Source organism: Tachypleus tridentatus, chromosome 13, assembly GCF_004210375.1.
Source record: "Tachypleus tridentatus isolate NWPU-2018 chromosome 13, ASM421037v1, whole genome shotgun sequence".
NCBI classification, from domain to species: domain Eukaryota; kingdom Metazoa; phylum Arthropoda; class Merostomata; order Xiphosura; family Limulidae; genus Tachypleus; species Tachypleus tridentatus.
Genome location: NC_134837.1, coordinates 194,091,947 through 194,118,265, shown reverse-complemented (window position 1 = coordinate 194,118,265; position 26,319 = coordinate 194,091,947). Strand labels below are relative to the sequence as shown.

At 32.5% G+C, this 26,319-nt stretch overlaps 1 protein-coding gene across 2 annotated transcripts in view; it reads right to left on the bottom strand.

The window, feature by feature from the left end:
* Nucleotides 1–26,319, bottom strand: part of LOC143239916 (BSD domain-containing protein 1-like) — a 40,176-nt gene that overhangs the window by 4,854 nt on the left and 9,003 nt on the right. Inside the window, exons 2-5 of one of the 2 annotated variants that reach the window (XM_076481562.1) lie at nucleotides 25,354–25,545; nucleotides 24,724–24,865; nucleotides 16,318–16,500; nucleotides 8,706–8,861 (exon numbers count right to left, since the gene is read on the bottom strand). In XM_076481562.1, the coding sequence (XP_076337677.1) occupies nucleotides 8,706–8,861; nucleotides 16,318–16,500; nucleotides 24,724–24,865; nucleotides 25,354–25,478 (606 nt within the window). In that variant the 5' untranslated portion in view covers nucleotides 25,479–25,545. Of the gene's footprint in view, nucleotides 1–8,705; nucleotides 8,862–16,317; nucleotides 16,501–24,723; nucleotides 24,866–25,047; nucleotides 25,115–25,353; nucleotides 25,546–26,319 lie in introns of those variants that run through there. The other variant, XM_076481563.1, reaches the window with a different exon arrangement.

Sequence of the window (26,319 nt, the reverse complement as noted above, 5' to 3'; positions counted from 1 at the left end):
ACCACAAAGAGGAAAATTGTGGCAACACACTGATTGGCCCCAATAGGACAAAGGAGTTTGAAAGAGCAGTATCAAAAGTTCAGGAGGAAAGAAGAGCACATCCATGTCATGTACAAGAGCCATCAACAGAAACTAGGAATAAGACTCCTGTCCAGAGAGAGAAAAATATCTATCAGATGTTTGATAGGGACCAAGAAAAATCATGAAGAACCACAACAATAATCCAAGAAGTTGGAAGGAGACAGCAGATAAAGAAGTAAAGAAAGAGGGTAGAAAAGGGGAAAAAAAGAATGGAAGCTGTGACTTGAGGAAGGTGGAAGAAATACTACCAAAAACACAAAAAAGAATAAACTTACTGGTCCTGGGAGAACAACTTCATGAAATAAGAGGAATATGTTACAAAGTAAGAATGTTAAATAGAAATGGTTACAGCAAAACCAGGTGATAAGCATTTCCCGGACACTGGCACACAGAAGAGATAGAAGGATGATAGGAGTTGGACAGCTACTTGATGAGAGAGGTTGAGTGGACAATCTCATATGCAAAAATAAAGGGCTGTCTTTTCCCAAAGAAAAAGAAAACCAATGTGTGAGTGTGGAGCAGTATGGATGAAAAGTTGGGAAGGGGAAGACTGGGTTGAGACTCAAAGAGATTGGGGAATTAATCAAGATTGGGATAGACTTTAAGAAGCCACCAAAGGGACCTCTTAAGGGGTATTTTGAAACTGAGAAAAGATATGAAGAAAGAGAAGGAAAGGAGGACCTCCATTGTTGAAAAGATGACAGACAAGACTAAAGGCAGAGACAGCCAGGGCTGCAGAGTGAGATGCAACAATCAGAATATAGGAAGTCAACAAAGAGCAGTGCATCAAGGCAACAAAATGAGGAACAATGAGAAAGCAGAAAAACAAGAAAAACAGGAGAGACGTGGGTAAGGAAACAACCTGTGGATAGGATATGGTAATGTCATGAAGACAGCTTGTAAAGATGTTTTATGCCCCCAGAACATGACAGATGATTAACACATTTGAATGGCATAGGGCCAGAACCACATCTGAACACTAATATCTTTACGTACATATAAATGGGAAAGGAAAGAAGAAGATATATTATCCATTAGGAATATGTGTTACTCATTATGTAGCCACTAATAAACACTAACCATGAGTGTCAATGCACAGAGAGCTAATGGTTATGTCTCAATCTTATCTTCTAATTACATGAAGTAGTAATCAACCAGTCTTAATCATTATAGTCTGGGTGAGCTTGTGAAGAAGTAATGGTCTATAGCAAAATGTCATCATTAGTATGTAACATGCAATAAATAAATCATTATGTCTAAACCTAAATTCAAATGGCATGTAAAGAAGTATATAACCAGCTCTGATCTTTATAAAACCATGTGGGCATGTTAAGAAGCAAAGAACAACAACTACAAAAAATATCCATTATTTGTAAATGCTGAGATCTAATCAACTTTAACAGAATAGTATTGTCTATGTGTGACTTGTCAAAGAACAGTCGATGAGAGTTTAACATTACCAGCAATGGATACACATTATGTAGTGATAAATATTAGTCATTAAGGGAACAGGTTAGAAAGTAATAAACAAAGTCTATACATCATTGTCCAAGTGCTGTAAGCTAAGGAAAACTAAGCAATATGAAAATATTATCACCTAAGTGTAAGTAATAAGGGGTACTGAAGGAAAACTATCCATGAACTCCACATATGCATGTCAGAGAGAAATTAGATTGAAAATTCATCTATCATAGGTACATATCAAGAAGTAAGTATGACTAAACAGTACCTACTAAGCATACATATTAAAAGTAATGAACTATAATGGAACATCATGTTCTAAGTAACATAAAGAATGAGGAACTGTGACCAAACTGTGTTTTATACAAGAGTGTATAATGCACTAGAAATAAACATTAATATCTAAGTATACATGTTAAGAATAAGCCACTATTTCCAAATGTTGTGCATATGGAAAGAATCAATGAACCATGACCAAACATAATTTCCAATGTGTACATGAAAAAAAGTAATCAAGTACATCAAAACATTAACCTCAAGAGTTACATATTAAGAAGTAATGAAATACGTCAAACATTAACCTCAAGAGTTACATATTAAGAAGCAATGAAATACGTCAAACATCAACCTCAAGAGTGACGTGTTAAGAAGTAATGAAGTACGTCAAACATTAACCTCGAGATTTACATATTAAGAAGTAATGAGGTACGTCAAACATTAACCTCAAGAGTTACGTGTTAAGAAGTAATGAACTTGAACTAAACCTTTACTCGAACATGTAATTAACCATGGCTAAGCACATCTTCCATGTGTACATGCTAAAGAATAAGGAACTGGGATCAAACATGGAAAAGTTAATAAAGTCAGACTAAGCATTATCTTCCATGTGTACAAACTAAAGAATAAGAAACTGGGATCAAACATGGAAAGGTTAATCAAGTCAGACTAAGCATTATCTTCCATGTGTACATGCTAAAGAATAAGGAACTGGGATCAAACATGGAAAGGTTAATCAAGTCAGACTAAGCATTATCTTCCATGTGTACATACTAAAGAATAAGGAACTGGGATCAAATATGGAAAGGTTAATCAAGTCAGACTAAGCATTATCTTCCATGGGTATGTGTGAGAAATTATCTGGAATACAAAAGGATACCAGAACAAAATATTGATAACTATGTATGATGAACTGTAACTAGACACCTTAACATCCATGTTAACAAGGTACATAATAAGAATAAATGCAATATTCTAAGTGGTATTAAAAATTAATTAATTATGATAAAACATTGTAGTCCACACAGTAACCATTTAAAGAGTAACAAACTGGTTGAGCTAGATTTCTAAACAATATATCATATGTGGACATGTCAAGGAATACTAAATGATGTCTAAACACTAGGTCTTATGTTAACAAAGAATAAATTATATCTTAATAATAACTTCTATGTCTTAATTCGTAAGGTAGGAATAACAAGGAATAAAATAGAGGAAGCAAAGTGAAATGAGAAGTAAAAGATAAATGCAGCATTGACAGAGAGAAGAAAGGAAATCACAGGAAGAAAGCATGTGTGTGGCCAGAAGCATTGAGAGACATTCAGTAGATAGAGAAGTACTGAATGGAAAATGTTCTCAGTTTCATCCCTCCTCAAAAAATGGTCCTTACATCAAAATGAACATCCACCATACATTCAATGATGTTACATTACTTTTCTTCTTAGTGTATTTTTCAACCTCAGTAGCACCTTTTGCAAAACACAATGGCTGTCACAATCTCAAAAGGCAAAGAACATTTTAAATTGATGGTAACTATGGGTGATATTTGCATCTACATCAACAGGAAAACCATTTGTTAATTTATGTTGAAAGGTTGAAAATACAGAAGCAGACTTGAAATAGTCACTGTGATAACTCTCAGTAAAAAGAAACATGCCTTAGCACACCTGTACCAAGGATGCAGATGATGTATTTGCACAAAGAGCTGTGTTGTACTCCTGTAAGTGGAGAGTTTTCCTGTATGATACCTCATTGTGCAATTGTGCAAGTTCACAATTTCACATGAATTCTGGGTGGGAGTTTCACAAGGCTAGTGGTATACAAATCTCTAAAGCAGAATAGCACAAGTTCAAGAGGAAAACAGCTTTCTGTGTACAGAGGTAAGTGACTATATTGAAATAACGTGATAGGTCTGCATAATAGGATATTTAATTAAGGACAGATCTGAATTTATATTGGTTGAATTTAAAGAAGAAATTGACTGAACATAAAGTGTAATAGTGTGAATACTATCTTTATTATAAACTAAAAAAAAATGTGTGTGTTTGTGCATTTGCTTATGATGGGCTGTCACTTCCTTGAGAAATTTCTGATTGAAGACTCAATAAAGCAAAGGTCAACAGTAAGTAAATGAAAGGTTTCTATTCAAAACAAAATCTTGCATTTATATAGCACGACTGTGTTACCATGGGACTAGTCATTCTTATTCCACATTTATCGTGGACACGATCTCTAGATATTACCTGTACAATTAATGAAGAACATTACCCTTAATACCATAAAACTAGGTTGGTTTTAGCAATGTTCACCACTGGTGGTAACAGGTATCACCTATTTCAACAAAGGAAACTTGAAACAAGCAAAACTTGATTTTTCTTAACCACATGTTATGTGAACACCTGCAAATATTCAGAATTAAGAATAATTTCAGAAAAAATATATAATTATACCACAGAAAAAAGAAACTTACTGTATATCTCTATATCCCACATATACACATATCATCTTACTGTTGAAACTTGGTCACAAATGCCTTCACCATTTCTAAAATAAGATTTTGTCTCAATCCTAGTTAGTTACAAATAGTAAACAGTTTTAAATATTGATAGCAATATAAAATACGTTAGACTTGATCTAATCTAAAAGTACATGTTTGGATTAAATGTTATTTATTAAATATAAACTTTCTTAAGCAAAAAGTCTCAGTTAACATTTTCTTAGTCTTTTGTTAGTACCTGTAACCAATGCTTCTTCCCAATTTTTTCAGTTCATGTGCAGCAGTATCAAGTCAATGTATCACAACTTTTTTTTTTAGGGGTAAGAATTATTTTTAGGCCATTGATCTTATTGGATCATTGGGCCACTTTGCAATGCTACTGGTTGGTCATTTGGGCTTTAAGCCTATTGGCTGCCAGGGTCATTATGGCCATCAACATGTTAAGATTCCTTACCATTACTGATGATGTGGGTGGCTGGAATAATGAAGTGTACAGAATGTGATTGGTTGTTGTGTGGTCATGTGACTTAGAGAGAACACTGCACATAACACTACTTCCATTGGCTTCTACAATATGCAGGAATACTAGATGTTTTCTAACATCTTTTGTTAATTTAGGAATTTTTTTAGATTTTTTTCCAAGTCTCAGTGTATTCAGTTTTCACACAACAGAGTTACAACTCTCCTAAAAAATATTCATATTAATAGATTTTCTAACATCTATTAACACTTAATCACACCTATAAAGTAATGAGATAAAACCCTGTAAATACTCATTTCTAATTTTGAGCTAATAAGACTATAGAAAATGTAGCTAGCAAACAGCACTCATTGCTTACTTCTGATCAAATAGTTAGATTTGACCACACTTAAGAGTGCATTCACACCTCCAATACACATTTCTGCAGCAGCAATTGTTTTTGTCTCAATGTTAGAAAAGTGTGTAAATGCCCTTTAGTTTTTGTATTTAGAATGTGTGAAATGTTTGGCAATTATAGTAACACTTATACAGTTCAATTATTTTTTTGGAAGTTTTTAAAAATTTAGTAGTTGTAGAACTTCACAAGTTTTTGTCATGCCCTTTAGTTTTTGTATTTAGAATGTAGCTATCATTCTGACCTTGAAAATGCATGAGTAAAGATAGCAGATCTTAATTTACCTGCTTTTTTCTCCAATCATGTTTAAAGTAACTTCTAGTGACTCTGTAATTGGCTACAAAAACTGTCTATTTATGTGCATAATTTTTTGTGCTTAACATCAAAAAATTACTTAATGGACTATCTGTGCTGTGTCCATCATGGACAACAAAACATAGTTTTAATATCATAAACATTCAAGGCTTCTGTTCCTTAGCCACTTGGAGGGTGCCATGCACACATATGCAGTGATAAAATAAATTATCAATCAATACAAGAAACACTATTTTCTCACTGTATGGGTGTTACAAAGTAATTAATAAAGGCTGGTTATGCCTTACAAATTATATATTACAGCAGTTAACGTATAAATGTTGGATTTGGATATTGTATATAAGAATGCACTATTATTTTCATACGTACTTAGCTCTCTCAATATGAGCTCAGTCAATTTTGACCTACTATCTGACCTCTTTGTACTTGTTTAAAGCATTTGGAAAGTTAATAATTCTAGCTTTCAGTGCAGTGTGTATATCTTCACAAAATTTGGCAGATTTTCAGTTAATATTAGAAGTTTTCACATAACAGAAAAAAAACATTTTTAGTGAAGCATATTTAATAAACTAAAATAAAGATTTGTTCAAGAATATATTAAAATGTTGTTTTGAATAGTCCACGAATGAAGTAATTTCCATTTTAAGGTTAAGAAAACTTTTCATCTCAAAAATTTCAAACTTCCTTTGCCTAATCCCCAAAACCTCCTAAACACATATTAAATGGTTTCTTTTTTCCTGTAAAATTTTATATTTCATTTGTTATTTTCTCAAGCCTAACAAATAACAGGATTAGTCAATTTTACTGTCCTCATAACCACTAAAAACAGAAGAAATAAATCAAAATTCCCATTTTTATTTTTTCTAGAATGACTTAACATTGTAATACGAAACTATATTAGTTTATTCTAAGTACCTTTAAGCTCGTAACAGTATACATCTATTTATAATTAAATATTATTGCCCCCTGAGCCATGTCTAGCTACTATGCATGCCATAATAAGTTGTAAACCACTGAGGGCTCATGCAGCTCATGTAACACTAATGAATTACATTACCTACTTGTTGCTTCCATGCTTGCCTTGGGAAACATTTGTATTATATTATTATTTATTTTACCCAATATAATCTTAATTATCCTAAAAAGATCCATATTGTGATATTTTAGTTACTTTTGTAATAACAAATGAAAAATAAACATGAAAACAAAAATAAATTACTGACCCATCTTTTTTCTTGCTGTCAATTATACTTTAGCCAACATATTCTATACTTTTTTAACTTTTATTTAATTAAATAATGCACCAAAGAACACAGACTAATTATGTACAATAAAAAAAAGCAGACAGTTTCCCCTAACTCTCAAAATGTTTCTGGCTTTCTAACTATGTGAAAGAGGCATTACAAATTCATCAAAGCTAGTTGTTAACTTTCCTTGGGAACAAAACTCAGACTCTGAGTAAAATTTACATTTATCTGTTCAGAACAAAACATTAAACAACACATCATTTGCTAGATGAAAACCTCAACTTTCTATCAGTTACAGATAACATGTAATTAAGTGTAAAACAGAACTATTAACAAAGCCTGAAAGAGAGGATGTGAAAGATTGGTGTGGCAGAAGTGTGATTTTCTATTTATATCTCTCTAACCAAACAAAATTGAAGGCTATAATAATTATAGTTTGTCTGAGCAGTGACAATATTAATTGGAGAAATTCACATTTAATTTTGTACATTTTAAAAGAAAGGTGGATAAAATAGAGAAGAGTAGATGCCTAAAGAAAATGTGTTAGTGTGTAACACGAAGGGAAGTTAAAGATTTTTTAAAGCATTACATTAAAGAATTAATAATCTAAAACTTAAATACTATTAAAATAAATTATTAATTAAATGTTGATGCCATATTAATTGGTAAAACATAAAGCAGTTTATTAAAAATTTGAATGTATGACACTAAAAATTGGTCATAAATAGTAAATGATACCTGGGATGAAAGGGTTAACATTGAAGGTACATCAACTTTTGAATCAGTGCATTCTAATCAATATCAGTTTTAATTTTGTTGTATATTGATTTACAGCAACAATTATTTACACTTTTAGTTCTGATATATATAGTTCACTTAATTTGGATCAGATGTTATGAATAATGTTTATTGATTAAAATAAACCTCATATTTACTAGTATATAAGAGTATATAACAGTAATCTTATATATAACAATTCTGTAACTGCAGCATTTAAAGTTTCTTTATCCAACATGGCTAAAATACAAAGAAAATGCTTCTGTTGATTTTCAATCTAGTTTGCCTATTCCTACTGTAAATAAACACATTAGGCCCAAGTAGTATCCAGTAAGAACACGATCATAACACAGTTTGCTCCAAACAAGAAATATAAAAATTTGTGTGTTATTCATGTACATCAGTGTCCAAAAAAAATCAAAAGATTTCTGCTACAAACAAATTCAGAACTGTTCAGCAAAACAAAACAACTGAGCACTGAGAGCAAAGGGGTACAAGTGAGCACAAGTGAAAATAGTAAAATCTTTACTTGTACTGATAATGGTAAATCTACAGAACTGCTGGTTGGCTTCCAGTAGTCTGTGTGACTACTGTCTGGATGCTCAGGTTGAGGATAAACAAATCAATAGTAACAGAAAAAAAAGAGAGAGAGATAGAACTATGGAAATATCCCACTTGAATTCTCAAGCCAAAGACTTTTTCAGTCATCTGAAATCCAAAGGTTACATGCTACACCAAATGCATGGCATACAATCATAAGCCATCCCAAGCTGTTTGTACATATTTCTATATAATCTCTTCAAATGAACCACCTATCTAAAAGTCCATAAGGAAACACTCATCCTAGCTTGAGATTTAAAAGCAGCCTCCAGCATGTACTCATGACCTTCAGACATCTAGTCACCTCTTATGTCTTGAGCCAAATTGTATGGAAATATAGAAATGTTGCATAGGTGTACCTACACAAATAAAATTATATTTTATTCAGTTTATAGAAAGGTGAAATTAGTAGCCAATTCAGTTATGCCAAATGTTTGAAGCTGTATTGTACAACCAAGTTTTGTTGATGAAGCACACTCATGTTAAAATTAAAAGCTATTTTTTAAGTAAACTAACAAACATAAAACACACCTAGAACATTAGTAAAATTTAGTAATATGAGAAAAATATTCATACCTCCCACCTATCCAATATCAAAGGCTTTGAATTATGAATAATCACCACCTCTTCTTCATCAGGTTCTTGGTAGGGCATAAAAACATCTGTGATATTTTCCAGTAAAGAAGTTATCCCTTCTTTGGCTTTACCAGCCACAGATTCTGTATTGTCAACCTTAAGTAAGAGACAATATTCAGTATATTAATAAAGTAATGGATATGTACAATTAGTTTATATACTGAAATATAAAACATATTTTCCCAAATTTGGTAACAAATCTCATACTATGTACAGACAGCTGAGCATTACAGTTTTAACATAACATACAGACCAACTGGTTCATCAGGAACTGTACTTGTCCTTTTATCCTCAAGGAAAAGGCATTATTCTTCAGGAAGTAATTGATTAACCTTTTAAATTATTGTAAAGTTGCAGCCTCTGCTATTTCTTACAGTGAATTTTTCCACAAATCTGTTAGAAAAATAACACTGCCTTAACTAGAACCCAAACACTATGATCAGCTCTCGTCAACCCAGCTTGATTAATGACAGAAAATCCTATCCAAGCTTTATATATTTTTAAGTCTGGAAATATACCCTACATTTACTTCTGAAGTGACAAGGAAATCTCTTTTGTCTTGTATATTTTCAAAGTGAAATGTATTAATCCAAAAACATTACACTCTATGGATTTCTTATATGACTTATCAATGACAAATTCATGTGTTGTTACCTTCCAATCCTTTCTCCAGGAGAGAATTTGGGACGTAAAGATTTTATGTCATTTGAACAAATGTGTATGTACAAGTGTTGTTATCTTCACCTTTAAGGCTGTTGAGTTTACTACTTATACATGATTGCACATACTCTAGCAGGAAAGAATGAGTTATTCCATATATAGAGGCCATACTATCAATAATGTCAACAGTTGGAAAAAAAATTGATCGAGTTTCATATTTTTTACAATTTTATAGTAATAACATAAAATCAAATCCAGCTTAATATTTGTTGAAAAGTTCCTTGTTTTCCTTAATGATGTAGGCTTTACAATTTATCCATTTATGTATGTACTGAACACAGATGGAGTAATTTGATCTTTTTAATAGTTTATTTATTCCCAAGAACCCTTAAGGCAACTGATTAACCAGAAGAAAATAGCTTGAACATCACGTTTGTGCATCATTAAATAAATTCCAAGACATTCCAGGTTCTTGGCACATTTTCTCTAATTCCGAGGTTCTGTGTGCTATTACTGGAATTTGACTTACAGGTCAGATATATGTATTTTAATATGATAATACATATGATATGCAAATGTATCTTCTTTAAAGACAAACAATATTTGGTTGTTTCAGTTAAAAAGTTAAATCCTTGCCATGCCTTTGCAAGGTACACAGGGGTAGGTACTTCCAAGCTCCAGTGGCACAATCAAACAAGAATGTTGACCCATTCCCCACTCCCTGGTGGAGTACCAGATCATCACATGTTTACTCCATGCTAACAGCTGAGTAGACTGAAACAAGTGGTGTACAATGTCTTGCTCAAAAACACAGCAGCATTATCTGGGTTTGTCTTGAACTTGCAACCCTCTGGCTAAGAGTCCACAGCATGAAGTTTCTCAACTGGTTGTTTCATATTTATCCAAAATATCACCTCCTTAAAAATGAAACTTCATACATGTTAAATAGATGTGATGTGATTGTTCTGCAATTTAATTTCTACAAAGGTTACTTAATCCTTATTCAAAACAATTTGAATGATAAACCCCTCATACAATAACACCCTTTTTCCATTAGATTTTTCCCAAAGGTACTCACTATTTAATAGTGTTTTCATAAACAATAGGACATCAGTAAGCTATGCTCACATTCTTCCTAAATTTACAAAAAAACTGTTTTGTCCCCATTCAAAATAATCCCACCAATCCAAACAGATGAACACGTTTACACACACACATTCCTAAATATACAAACAGTTCAAATGGATAAGGAAGAAAGTCAGGTAAGAAGTAAATACTATTGTTACATGCTTTTAGGCATAAAAATTTTAGAAATAATGTGCAGAATACAAGTAAACACAAAGACATTTTAAACTTATACTGAACAAGTAAATCTGATTAATACAAAACCCTGCAGTGATATTTTATTCAATAACAATTTCATACTTAGAAATGTAACATACCTATAACATTTACAAAACAACTAATAAGAACAAAATACACTTATGAGACTTCATTGAAAGAGAACCTGTACTTAACATCAACTGTGCACATCATGACTTAATTGTATAAGTACCATGTCAGTCATATATTTATATTCTAGTTAGTCTAATTATGACCCAAACTCATGTTAGAAAAATTGCTTTAACTCAAAAGTTGTTAAAACGAACCTCCAAATCATATAAATTGAATAAAAAACATTCAGTTAATATGAAGATGTTTATTTTAATATCACCTTTCTATTTTTAGCTGTTTCATTCATTTTTCATTTACAAATATACAATGAAGCATGAAAAGAAAAGAATGGGACTAGTGGGTGACTGATCATACAGGTCCATGATGGTTTTACTGTATAGAAATTTTTACATATTCTTAAGTTATTTGTATATACTGAATCCAAAAATGATATCCATTTTTCTCTCTCACATACACATTTTTCACAAAACATCATATGTACTTTGAAATAAGTGAATCATTTTCAGTGAAATTGGATCACAATTTGTTATGCTTATAATGTTGACAACCACTGGCTATAGATTTTTCCAGACCAATTGCTATGTATTAGTTATCAACTGTTTTAGAACCCAAGAATGGTACCAATATATTCTCAAGTTAATCAAGACCAAAAAAAAAATACATGCCATCTTCTCCTTCTGGCTAGCCATCTTAAAAATTAGTCTAAACAGAGAAGAAATAAATAGAAACAAAGTTCAATAAAACTTACAGCAAGAAGTAGGAAGAAACTCAAACAAAACTTCTATTTAACTTGAAGTGTCGAGTTTTTAAGGTATCACCAGCTATGGTATAAGTGCAGGATTATTTTAAGATGTAACTAACAGTAATTTCACTGTTAAAACTAACAAAAGGTATAGAATGTATACAGAAGAAGATCCTGACTGGAAATTAAACTACCACACAATCTTTCATTGATTGGATAAGCCAAGCTTCACTAGATTCATAATAAATATAATATGATCCTCACTGTTGTTAAAAAATTAAATTGCTTTTTCACACAAAGAAAAAAAGTCGGATGAAAACTCAATAATGAGCTTTTTTCATGGCATTAATTCATCAACTTTAAACTTAAACTTCAAAAAGATGATCTTCAACTGTCTTTTGTATTAGCATTTTACAATGGGTGAATATCTATGAGGTTTAATAACAATGGTAATCAATGCTAATTTAAAACTAATTTGTGACAAAATAAAGTGTTTGATCAGCATGTGGGAATTTCAGTTTAGTACCTGAAACAGCTCATTTATAGATGACAAGTGTGATATATGAAATACACTTAAGAGCACAAGTGGTAAAATAACAATTTGAAATATCTGTAGCTCCAGAATTTTTGAAAGCTAGACCTCCATGAAGTATTTCAGATTATCTAATATTTTTAACTAATATGTTCTAAGAGAGGTAAGCTTTCCAGAAGTACTGAGATTCACTTTTAGATATATATACATACACACCAAATCCAATGATGGATATTTCAGTGAATGAGTAACAGTCCCTCTTTCTTTTTGTTGGGACAACAAAAAAGTGAATAATAACTCAGAAATGGTCAGGAACTTGCTCTATGAATTGCTACACCAATATGTTGAAGGAATGCTGAAACTGACAGTAGAAGAAAATCTACAATAGGAAAAAAAAAAGAGTAGGGGAGAAAGTGAGAGCTAGATCATGAGTCAAGACTAGAATAGTTTCATTTGTTTGGAGTGAAATGAGCCTACAAATAATGAGAACTGGGGGAGATAGAATCACACAGGAAATGAAGTGATCAATTGGTCACTGACTGTTAGGACAATAAGAGGGAATTCAGGTGAAAGAAGGGTAGTAAGAGTTGGAAGGCAGGGAAACTGGAATTAAACAGGGAGGTGAGGGTATGTGAGATCATTGGATACATGTGAAAGAGTGAGCTTGGGACAAACTCAAAAGTACTGAGAAAAAGAAGTATGATGGAGGTCTGTCTCCGTACTTGATTCCAATAAATAAAGAGGCCCCAACAATAAAGAACCAAGTGGGTGAAAGTGGAGAAAAAGCTAAAGGTGTTATGGAATATAAAGGAAGAGTATTAATGTAACTTATAAATTCACTGGGGAACAGTGGTATGCCCCCCCCATGAGGTAGAGAGAGAAGAGGTAACAAGGGAGGGTAATAAGGAAAGCATAAAGTCAGACAGCATGAATAGAGAAATGACAAAAAATAATGCATTCTCCAAACTGCAAGTTTGACCCCAAGAACTGGATGACTAGGATAGGGAGGAAGATAAGCATTAAGAAATTAGGTGGGAAACTGTCAGGTGCAAAGGATGTGGCATAATATTGCACAAACAAATCAGTCCTAGATAGGATAAAACATGAACAGAAATATCAATAGTGTGTGGAATAAATTGAAAAAGTATGGGTGGAAGGGTTTTGTAAAAGAGATTGAGAAGCATTAGAAGAAATGGGATAAGGAAAAAGGATGGTATGTACTTGGATAATATGTTAGGAAACCTAAAAAGGACTGAACATCTTCAGAAGAAGAAGATGTATGCTAGTCAAAGACAGAAAATCAAAAAATTATTTCATTTCGTCCACTTCAGATTCAAAATTTGGTGAAAGGAATGGAGTAATAAGGATGGATTATCAGAGTCCTAGCAGCAACGTTAACCTAACTACATGTAGTACAATGGCCATCATGATCTCAACAGCAAAGTACTTTCTAGGTTGTTGGTAGTTTGTTTCTGATATTAAAAATAAAAACAATTCATGTTAAATTATGAATTCATACAGAATGGTTGAAAACAGAAAGTTGTTGAAGTAAATACTTCAAGAAGTTTCCACAAAAATAAATGGCTTTACACAACTGTGACAATGAGGTGTTCTGCACTTCTACTGGTGGAGTATCTTACAACATTATAGGCCATCAGATAGAAGTGCAAATTAATGTGTCATGTGTAATTTAGGTGTAAGTTGTCACAATGCTAGTAGCACAAGTTTTTTAGGCAATTGAGTGTAACTTCAAGAAGAAAATGTATTTATTTGTGAAGAGGTGAGTGATCATAGTGGAAGTACTGGAATTATCAATTTTAAAATGAATGTTCTTGAGAGGTATATCTTCCAAAATAAATCAGGTTACCAGGGAATTTTACACTTGCCTTTACACCTCAGATATACAAAATCCAGATTCATACTGAACTTATACAAGAGTTTATTGAAATGATATGAAAAAAGTACCTTAACGAAGCTTATAAGAGCGACATAAAGAATCATTTAGCTGAATTCAGAATAACTTTTATTTTGACAGTTACTATAAAGTTCAGACTAAGATAGACATATGTCATTGTCGTGCAACTCAGTTCCTACTGAAATATCTAGTTATTGCTTTCATATGATTTACCATCACATTTTTATTACTTTTGTTAAACATTCATTTCATTTAAATTCATTCTATAATAAATCAAGTATTTACTTTACTCAACAGCCTTTGTTTATGAATTTCAATTATGACAACAGTTTTAATATACTACTGTAAAAGAATCAACAAAAAAAACTGATATATCTAGAACAACTTTGCTAAATGTATTTCATAACTGTAGTTCCAATAAGACTTTAGGAGAGCTACTGCACATTATGATGAATAATTTTTTGACAAAACAAATTGTTTCAGAGTTTATATAAAATCACTAAATAAATATTAATTTATTCTAAATAGACAATCAATTTCCATCCCTTCATTACTGAGCATTCAGCTTTTGTTACAGTTTCAAATGTTTTAAAAAACCTAAGCATTCCTGTCAGTTCAGCAAGTTAAACTGTTTATCAAGTACAGATATTCTACAAAAGTAACCAAATAGGCCAGATGTAGTACAGTTACTTTAGAACTAATATTTTTAGTATTACAAATTTAATCATGCCTTCTTGTATTTGATCACTTGTAGCTGATTCTTCAGATGTTTTTCCAGGCACTTTAGGCATAAACAAACCCAAGACTAAAAGTTATACTAAAACTAACAGACTGTAAATCTTAATTGAAAGAAGTGTTAACCCTATATGTAGGAGAGTGATCCTTTTTGTACATACCGTGATCATTAGCTGTGTTACTTTCAATATTTAATTAAATAACTTTATTACCAATGTATGTCAATACAACTAGCATATAATCTTAGCTTAAATTGATATACTGGCTAAGTTTTATTTATCTTAATTTGAAAAAGAAACATTTATAAAATGCTCGATGAACATTTGTCAAGAGCTACATCTGTGAAGTGATTTGTCTACCTTAGAATTTTTTAAGCTCCAAAAATATTTTGTTGCAGTTTCTAAATCAAAGAGCATAAAGAACAAATTATATTTAAGCAACAACTACAAGTAAGCATTACAAACAGTATAAAAGGATCTGAAATGCACATGTGCTATTTCTAAATTTAGTAGTACAGCTGTACAGGTACTTTGATTTCCTCTGACAACATTATGCTACATGTGTGTTGACAACAAAAATGTGTGTGTCATGGAAAACAGTGTACACTTCTCTGTACATAATACAAATTCTCTCTCACACACACACACACACACACAAACAAACAGAAAATGTTAAATGAAGTACTGTTCTAAGTCATACAGAGTGCTATAGCAATGTGAAATACACTAATGTATACACAGTACAAGTTTGGAAAAGTAAATAAAAAATGACTGGTGAAAAACTATTCAAAATTCAGTGTTGCAAAACTCCTGAGTGCTTTCAGATGCACCACATTAACTAATGATAGTGCATTTGTCTGAAAAAGGTAGTTTCATACGTTTCAATGCCTGATGTACACATTCCTTGTTATCTATACACATGTTGTAAGCTATGATTTTAATGTAAACTAGAGGGAACTATGGGGCTTAATAGTGATCAGGTCACAAGATTTAACAGGACAGGCTCAGAACATCTAGTAAACTCTACAGATGTAATGTAAAGTGCTATGGTACATTCAAAGCCAGATTATAAATCCAAGATAGTTGTAAAGTGTATACAGTTTTATTTCAAGACAAAGAATGAATCAGTCAGTAAGTTAACTGTCAGAGTTAATCTGTACAAGGTGATTAGTTTTATATTAGTTAACATTATTTATAATGTATGCCTATAAAAGAGTACATGCATTCCAATTTGTAGAAATGTTAAAGGAGGATATAAAGTAAGTTATTACTTATTAAATGGGCTTGATGTTGAATTATTTTCACTAGACAATTTAAAACAATCCTCCAGCAAGAGAACTATGCTCCAACAACATCATATATACACATACACACCATATATACACAGAGAGACCAGGACATAAGTGTGATTCAGTCACACAGAGAAGAAAAAAACATTGAAATTAAAAAACAAACAATGTTATTACAAGTTGTTTTCATCTAAAAATCCATCAATAAAATAGTGAAGAAAATACCTGGAGTTTATCTCTAAGCAGACTGGCTGTTGATGCAACAGCTGAAGCAGTATCATGCTGAACAGTCTCAGAAAATTCTGTCAAGTCTCTCTTGATGAACTGAAAGGCTGTCGCTGCATCTTGCTGAAAGGTCTCAGTGAGCTCTGTAATGTCCTTTTTAACTGAATTCAAAACAGCTGATGACTTAAAAACAAAATAAGACAAGATTAAAAATAAACATATGTTATAAACACTGTGAAATTTTAATAAACCAATTTTATAACATTAGAAACACTATAATTTAAGTATATCAGTAACTAAACTACATTACAATTAAAAATCAACCTGAAATAAGCTCTGAAAATATTCAATTAACTCAGACAAAATAGTTTACTAGTTTTTGCTGCAAACTATTTTGTTTCAGAATAGAAACAAAGTCTTAGAAGTCAAGTGGTCTCTTTGATATGAAACTTACTCATGAGATTGAGAATATAAAAGAGCAGCTAAACAAAAACATGGTAACTATTTCTAAAGCTAAGAAAAGGAACAGCATAGAAAAATTAAATCTCAGTTGAAAAATGTTTTGAAGAGAATGGAAGCTATAATTTTCCTGTACTAAAAATGTATTTCTGATAGGTAATAATGAGGTAATAATAGAAACCAACTGAAGCAGGACAGATCAATCCCAAGAATGGTAATCTCCAGTTTTCTTGGGGATAACAAACAGCAGGTAATAAAACCCTGGAAAAGGTGAACCCCAGGTTCAATAGCATCCTGAAAGAGAGGATCCTGCATTGCCTTGAACGGACACCGACATGTGGTAGGATCCCAAGGTAAAGGAAAAGAAATGGATATCAGAGACAACGATAAAGGGGAGAGAAAGCTGATGGATAGCCCTAAAAGAACGAGTTGTGATAAATGAACCCTCCCAAGACTGGAACCAACAGGGTAGTCACCTGCACTAAGCAACATGATACTCAAGTGTCAAATAAGATTACTATAAGGTCCCCTAGTGGAAGGGAGAGATAACAGATGGATAGATTTAATATGGTGAACAGGCACAGGGGATGATCGATGCTCCATGCAAGACAAATCATTAACCAATAAGGAAAGAGTTAATTGGTAATATATATTCTACTCTGGATTCCCAAGTTGCTGGAAGTCCTCCAAACAGCAACCAATGATAAAAAAGGAACGGGCACAAGTCCGAAAGAAAAGGAAATGACAAACAAATGTGGGACAAAACTACACCCTTCCCCTAAAGATACCAACAACAGATTGTTTGTTTGTTATCTTTGCACAAAGCTACATGAGGGCTATCTGCATTAGCTGTCCCTAATTTAGCAGTGATAGACTAGAGGGAAGGCAGATAGTCATCACCACCCACCACCAACTCTTGAGATACCCTTTTACCAATGAATAGTGGGATTGACCATCACATTATAATGCCCCCACAGCTGAAAGGACAAGCATGTTTGGTGCGGCAGGGATTCAAACCTATAATCCTCAGATTACGAGTCAAGTGCCTTAACCACCTGGCCATGCCAGACCACCACCAATACAGGAACCATTAAGGTAAGGAAAGTGGAAGACAGTATCCTTTTCAGGCAAGGTGGTGTAGGGATGGGAGAAACAACAAAGCTATTGCATAAAACAAGTCAAATGCACAAGGTGTTGCATTAATATGGAAAAAATCAGGCCATCTGGTTTGGTACGTGTGATGACAAACAATTAACTCATCATACATACAGGAATGGAAGCCAGAGTCCTTCCCTACTTACCAAGAAGAATGCTTAACCCTATCCAGCATGTCAAAACCATTGGGATATAGGCATAGAATATAAGAGTAGGTGACTGCACTACACTGACAAAGATACCCTGCACTTTTTCTCAATGCATTACACTGCCCACTCTTTTCAAAAGGATTGAACAACTAATGAACTTTAGAAGTCAACTACTCCAGTGGATACAAACCAGGAGTAACAAGAGTCTCCTCAAAGACTGTGAAGGATTCATGCTGAGTAAATCTAGAGATATGCCAAGATCCAATTTAACCTAACCACAACAAAGGTATTTTACAGGAAAAAGTGGGGAATATAGGTTATTACAAAACCTATAAAAGTTAGCATGCATGAGCCAGAGAAGCAGTCAGGCACTCCCCCAGTGGTTGGATTTGTTTCCCCTGATATAGTCTGAAGATATATACTGTTATGCATTATAATTAATCTCAGATGAGTTTCTGATTTATTATATTATGTAGGTTACATACTATTATTTCAAATTTTAATTTAGAATTTAATCACATGTCAATATATGTCAAATTTATTATATTTGTCAGCAAGATTGATCCACAAAATTTTCTTTCATAGCACAAATATATTTTAATATACAAACAATATTACAATTTATAATAATAGTTATCACAAATAATGATTTATATACAAAAATTTTACAAACTTACAAACAATACTGAGTCTCCTTTTTGGTATGAAACTGAATATTTTATCAATGGTTCACAGAAAGCAAATTAATTCTAACTGATATGCAAACGTTTTACAAACTTGTGAACAATGTCAAGTCCTCTATCTGGAACGGAACTGAATACTTTGTCGATGGTTAATGAGGTGCAAATTATGTTTGTGTTAATACACAGATACACTTTACTTGATAAGAATGCTAACTAGCTTTATTCATAACATGCAAGTGTTTTCTTAACAAACATTTCTGATGTTCTCATAGAAATACCAATGTCTGAAGTTAACTCACCAAAGTTTGAAATCTATAAATGTTCCTAGTGAAATGTCTGTAGTTTTCCAACTAATAAGATTTGCCACAATAATAGCTTTTGAGGCTTGTAGTGTTTTGACTCGATGGTGCAGTGACTCAATATTATATTATCTCTTGGCACATCTATTTATAAAATGTTGGAGTGAGGTTCTCAAAAGTATGGTTGACAACAATATTTGAAGATACACTAGTGCTTTTGTAAAACATATATTGCTGATTCTTACTTTAGAAAATCTTCCACAAATTTAGAGAATAGGCATAAATTGCATGTTACACATTTAACAATATAAATTACATACATTTCTAAATATATATTACACTGAAACAAACACAAGTATTAAAATAATATTAAATCTGTTACAATATATGCCACCATAGTGGTCTTATGGAAGATCTCACCTCAGTAGTGAAGAAATTCCGTGTTTCTCTGATAATAAGACCTACCCATAAAATAAGACCTAGTGTGATTTTTGGGGATAGTTTTAATATAAGCCCTACCCTTAATATAAGCCCTAGCTAAGGGTGGCAGGAAGAGGAAAGAAATAAAAAAAAATTAATTTATTAATTAATTTAATAGTTAGTTAATTAGTTTATTTAAGTATTAATCAGTTAGTTTAATAGTTTAATAATAGTTTATTTTAAATGGTTAGTTTAATAGTTTTACTTTGTAACTTCATTGTTTTAATATATCAAAATAAGACATCCCCCGAAAATAAGCCCTAGTGTCATATTTTGGAGTGAAAATTAATATAAGCCCTGTCTTATTTTCGGAGAAACACGGTAGAAGCTAGGGTGAATGAACTTAATACACACTATTACCTGTAACTCAGTGCAGATCTAAGAAAGCAAGTATAAATCAGATGCATGCTCTGTTAAAATTGATGAGAAGACTGAAGAACGATAACTTGAAGAAGTCTAGATAGAGATGAAACCTTTAGATGATGATGAACATGTGTTGGTAATTGGTGGCCATCCTGTCTATAAGAGGCAAGAGAAGCCATGAAATAATGAACCTGAGAGAAGCTGACATTAAAAAGCTGACAGGCATCCTCTCCAATGGAAGAATAAACAATTACCGTATTTTCCGCCTAATAAGCCGAATTTCTGGCCCTAAATTTTGGACCTGATTTTTGGGGGTCGGCTTATTGGCCGATCACTCCTTTCGAAAATTTCTTCTTCTTAGGAAATGTTTTTCTTTTGAAAATTACCATAGGCGGTAATTTTGTCCCATCAGCAAAGCACGTTGAGACTACAGTGAAACGTTGTTTCTGGAATTTCATTGGTTACCTAATTACAGTGAGTGGAGCCAATAACAAATGACATATTGATTCCATCTCTGTTTCAATACGACACGTTCTGCTTTACTACAGAACGCCAGTGATCACACACAACATGCATGCTGACGCTGAAACGAGACTAAGAAATCATTTTAAAGAAACTTGTCACTTCTTAAAAATGGCTTTGGCTTATTGGGCGGTAATAAGCAAAAACCCTCATTTTCAGAGCTGAAAATTGGCCTTGGCTTATTAACCAAAAAATACGGTAGAAGAAACCGCTCAGCTCAACTGGTCAAAGAGAAAGGGATAAGTTATGAGAAGAAGAGGAATCCCATAACAAGAAACATATAAGAGCTGTAGGAGTGAGATAATACAAAACTGCTTAGACAGGGTATAGATGATTGGGTTCATAACAATCATACAGAGAAGAAATGGAAAGGAATGTGATTGAAGAGAAATAATCAGTCAAGAAATAAAATTAACCTATTTCTGTGAAAACCTGTGTGGGAGATACCTAGAGTGAATATGTTAGTGACATTTTCTATGAGCAAAAATGCTCTGAAGATATCTCTAAGAATCAAAGAAAAGGTAACTGAACTAATTCAGACTCAGGGGATCCATGTAAGAGCTTAAAGTTTACAAATGGAGAATAAAAGAATAGAAGTTAAGCAAGTCTGAAAGACAAAGATAAAAGGACTTACAAAGTGAAAACATTAGAAGATGGATAGACCATGCTATTGGAAGGATCTGGTCTTGGGAAAACAGCCAATCAATCACCATGGTCAAAGCACCTAAAATATGATATACCAACAACCAAATATGCTAGTCACTTTTTAGCTTTCTTAGTCTTCAGATTTACCATTAGGCCTCTGGGAGGCAAGTATGCAATGAAGACAAGTAGATGAAGAAGGAATTAGTAAAATATTAGAAACATGATAACAATGAAGACCCTCTTAGCTAAGTGCCAAGTTGAAACGGAGGGAATGGAAACTAGTATTTGTCAAGCAAATCTTAATACATGCAATGGAGTGTGTAAAAAAATTAGAGATTTGATTGAAAGGAAAAATCAAACTGACAATAATTTGAATCAAAGTTCTAACTGACGTGTTTAAAATTTTGATATATTTCTCATATTCAAGAAAACTGAGAAAACAGAGACAATGGTAATAAATGTTTAAAACAGTAATTGAAATAAATGGGCCACTACTCACAGGAGGATGTGTCACCCTCCTACTGATGAAAGGCTATAGTTTAATGATGACTACATCATAAACTGGTTCAATCCATGTTAGTATGTGTGGGGGTGGGAACTTTGTTCAAGGCTCATGGCTTCATTTGTTTGTTTTGATATCTGTTGTGGGCAGACCACAGATATCAAAACTCACTTTCCAGAGTTGTAAGTCTGCATATGTATCACTGAGGAGAAAGGCTCATGGCATGTACAAAAATCTTTACAATGGCATTAGGTAATAACTCTTTCTTGTCAGTAGTAAATGTTTCTGTATACTTTTATTTTAAAACAACTTGGCAAGGTGATATGAAAAAAGATAATTCATACCAAGCAGCAAAAAATATCTGGATGCAGCTAAAAGAAAGAATCAAATAAGATATGTTAGGAGGAAAAAAAGAGAGTACTTCCAGACAAAGATTTCAGAATAAAAAGATGTTCAGTGTATATCCTTTCAAATGAGTTAATAATCAAGTAATTGCATTCAACCTTGTCCATAGACAAAGGAGTAATTGTCAACACCAAATCACCAAAAGGTTGAACTACAAGAAACAGTATGAATATCATGAATTCCTTTCAGTATTTAAATATACATGCAAATAGTTAAAAAAAAAAAAAACCTACAGCAAATCTTGAACTTCAGAGAAACAAATGCGATATATCTACAAGAAGCAATATACATTTATTTGTGTTTCTATTTGTAAAAAGAGGGAAATATTAAAAAAATTATACAGATATTTTGATCTTTATGCTAATCACTCTGTTCAAAAAATAAATTTTTTTTAATTCGAAACAAGTTTGTCTGTTCCAAATCTTATTATACTTGTGTCCTTTGTACTATTATCTTCAGGATATACCATAATCAATCACAAGTCTATATTGAATCTTTCCCAAATAATCTGAAGTTTAAGTAAGGTCACACCCAACACTTCTTTTCTCAAGAGAAAAAATAAATGTTGCCTGTCCCTCTATGATAACAGTTCCATCCCTAAAATTCTAGTAGCCTTCATCTAAGCCTTTTACAATAAGTTAATGTTTTTCTTAAATAAGGACACCAAAACTATGTTATTACAAGTGAGATGTAACAAGTGATCCATCCTTTTCATCTTGAAAGTGATATCATCCACTACCACATCAAGATTCTTTCCTTCAATCAAACTACCCAGTTGGTTTCCATCTATATTAAATGTGGTCCAAATTATGACAACTTTATAATAATAAAAAACAGTAACAGTGAGAAACCCTAATTTCAATTAGTTGATTATATTTTGTGAAATTAATAAATTGAATTATAATTTTGATTAATAAGTCAGTTCATATGATACTAACATATCTTCTTGCTGCTCATAGGTGTTCAATTAATCCAGCTTTAAAATCAGGTAGATATGAGTTCTTGAGTTTGAATGTTAAAACACCACAGATTGTACAGTTGCTTATATTATTTATATTTCTGAAAGGGGATGGATATGATAACAGTTGCCCCAATAATAATACACCAGTTAGTCTTAGTGGGAAAATGAGTATGTGTTTGTTTTATAGCAAAGCTGCAACAGAGTACCTGCTACATCCACCATGGGGAATTAAACCCTAGATTACATAAATAAATGGATTAACTGAATATTTAATTTTAATTGCAATTTTAATGTTTTAAACAACAACATTATTAACTTAAGTAGAATTATACAGAGCCTCTTCTCTACATTAAAATACTTTTATTCGTAAACTTTCAGCCCTCTCACCAGACCCTTCATCTGACAACAGTGTGCTGCCCAATAAAGTAACAAATCCAACTGTTTAGCATTATAAGCTCTTAGTACTACTATTGATGGGTGTTTATTAGCAAAATATTACCTGTTTTTGAAATTGCAGAACTCACAAATGACATTGTACAAAAATAGTAGTTTAGAATTTCATCATGCCAATTCTACTACCAATATTCTAAACCTGATGAAGAATACAAATTTTATAGAATTAATAATTTTGAAACTGAAAGAATGATATAATAGATTCGAATGGAATCAAAATATTGATAGTTCTACACATATGTAAAATATAAGCTATCTCAAGAACCAAAATGTCAAAAGTAAAATATTATAGACAACTATTAAAAAGCAGTCAGGAAATACCAGAACAGGTCAAAGACACAGGTAAAGAACCCATCAGATGCTAAGTCCTCTGGGTTTCAGTTAACATCCATGCCAAATACTGCAGCAGAAATATATGCTGTAGATGTCACTAAGTAGCACACAGATATTGAATTTAACCATTCTTTGATATATGGAAAATGTACTCAGACAACAAGATAAGAAATTCAAATGCTAAGTTACTGAGATGGTAAAAAGAGAAATATTCCTTGCTGTTGGCCAACTAATAGTAGCCCTTCAATAAATATCACTATGGTATAATCACTTCATGTTTCGAATAATCTTACGAGTCAACTTTGCTCAGACTATATTGTATAATCATAATGGAAGTAACTTTAAAACATTGAAACAACAAACATGATAATGTTCCTGTATATAACTCCATCAATATCATTTCATTTGCTGCTGAAAAAAGTTCATTCAGAATTAAAGAATGTATAATGTAATAGATGAAATACTTGATTAGAGATCAGAAGCTAAGTTTTCCATTGATCTTCAAATTGCTACTGAAGACAAAATAATCACATGATCATCTCTTAAACTTCAAACAGTTTTACTGAATTTATTCAGCTTATCTTCAGTATTATCTGTATCATAATCATGTTTTAAGATTTCTAACTAAAAATTTCTTGTCTAAGGGATAACTACAAAAACATCACTGTGTTAAAATTAGTTTTCAAGCTGGAATCAAGTTAAGTAAGATTGAATTAAAGTTATTGTTAAGCCTACACCAACAAAATACTTTTTTTCCACTCAAATGTGTCATGTATAACGCTTTCACTTTCAGTTCACTTTATCTTCAAAATTATTTTCTGTCCTAGACCTTTTGTAATTATTTAGGTCTATACAATAAATTATAACATTAATAATCAATTCTTCACCTTCCAAACCATTAGTACTGCACACTATCACTATTGATATCAGCAAGTACATACTGCTGTTGACATATAGATATAAGCGTACAGACGTAGGTAATTTCAATTCCAAGTACCTTTGACTTTGCTGTTTCGTATAAGCTACTCCACCAGAACGACGACAATAACGACGGTGCCTCGACCTGCAGATCTGGATTCCGTATGTTTTCTTTTTCTGCCTCAGGTCTTTCACTGCCGTTAGGGTCTTTACTTAAATTACTGCGTGGACAAACTGTTATTACTAATTATTCATCTCACCTAAAACTACTTCAATTACAAAGTTATATATTTCATTGGTTAATTTTATCGTTAAATATATCTGTTTCGTAATCACTATGTTTTTTAAAAGACTGCACTAAAGGGGATATACAAAAAGAAACATTAATCCAAATTCTCCTCACCTTTCATCAGCCATAGCAGATGTTTACAGTTAGCAGCGCACTCTGGTAAAATAAAATGTCTTAAGTGTTGCTTCAGAGAAATTTCTTATATACATAAAAAATATAAGTGCTACACAACTCTTTCTTTCTTATTAATTTTATCAAAACCAACTTTATTTAATAATTTATCTTTTAAGAAATTATTTTCAGAGCCTATTCAAAAGATTATTTAAAAATATTTTAGTTCAGCCTTCTAAAAGAATGGTAAGAAATAGAAATAACAAAAAAAAACAGCGAAAATATTCTTATATCAATTTGATACTAAACCTATTATTATCAATCGGCGTAAGAGTTTGGTCAGCTTTAGAGTTGGGCATGACCCCAATGACCGGCTTGCCCAGTTGCAAATCGGTAGATTCAAAGACAAAGCCGTTATAAGACGTTGAAAGCATTCCAAATTTTCTGTCGTGGAGGCATTAGAATTTTCAAAGTGAAGTCTTCTGTTTAATAAAGAGTAGCCTAAAAGGAAAGAAGAGAAGTTGACACATTAATTGCCTTCTGATCAATAATCCTAAATCATTGACATCTCTCTTTGAACTTTATGGTTTCCGAAGTGGCAGTTTAGTTTGTGAGTCGCATAATATAACTTAATGTTTAAGAATAACCAGGAACCTAATAACCCATCTTGGCTGTTCCATTCACTGAAATAAACTAAAAATGTTAAATATATTTAAAATATATAGATAGCCCATTGTCTAGCTTTGTGCTTAATTCTAAACAAACACAACCATACCGGAACCTTCATCGGACGACAGTGTAGTGGACGATACAAATATGGTTTGTTTTGTTTTGGAATTTCGCGCAAAGCTACACGAGAGCTATCTGCGCTAGCCATCCCTAATTTAGCAGTGTAAGACTAGAGGAAAGGCAGCTGGCCATCATCACCAACCGCCAACACTTAGGCTACTCTTTTACCAACGAATAGTGGGATTGACCGTCACATTATACCGCCCCCACGAATGAAACAGCGAGCCTATTCGGTGTGACGGGGACTCGAACCCACGACTCTCGGATTACGAGTCGAGTGTCTTAACCACCTGGCCATACCGGGCCAAAACAAATATGAATAGTAAACTGTGATAAAAGGGCCGAAAGCCCAAATATAGAATAAAAGTATTTTAACCTAAAGAAAAGCCTTTGTATTTTTCTGCACATTAACTTGGCTTGAAATAGTTGTATGCAATGGCGTTATTTGGGTCTTTGTAATGGAAAGTCAGAAAACGTATTGCTACT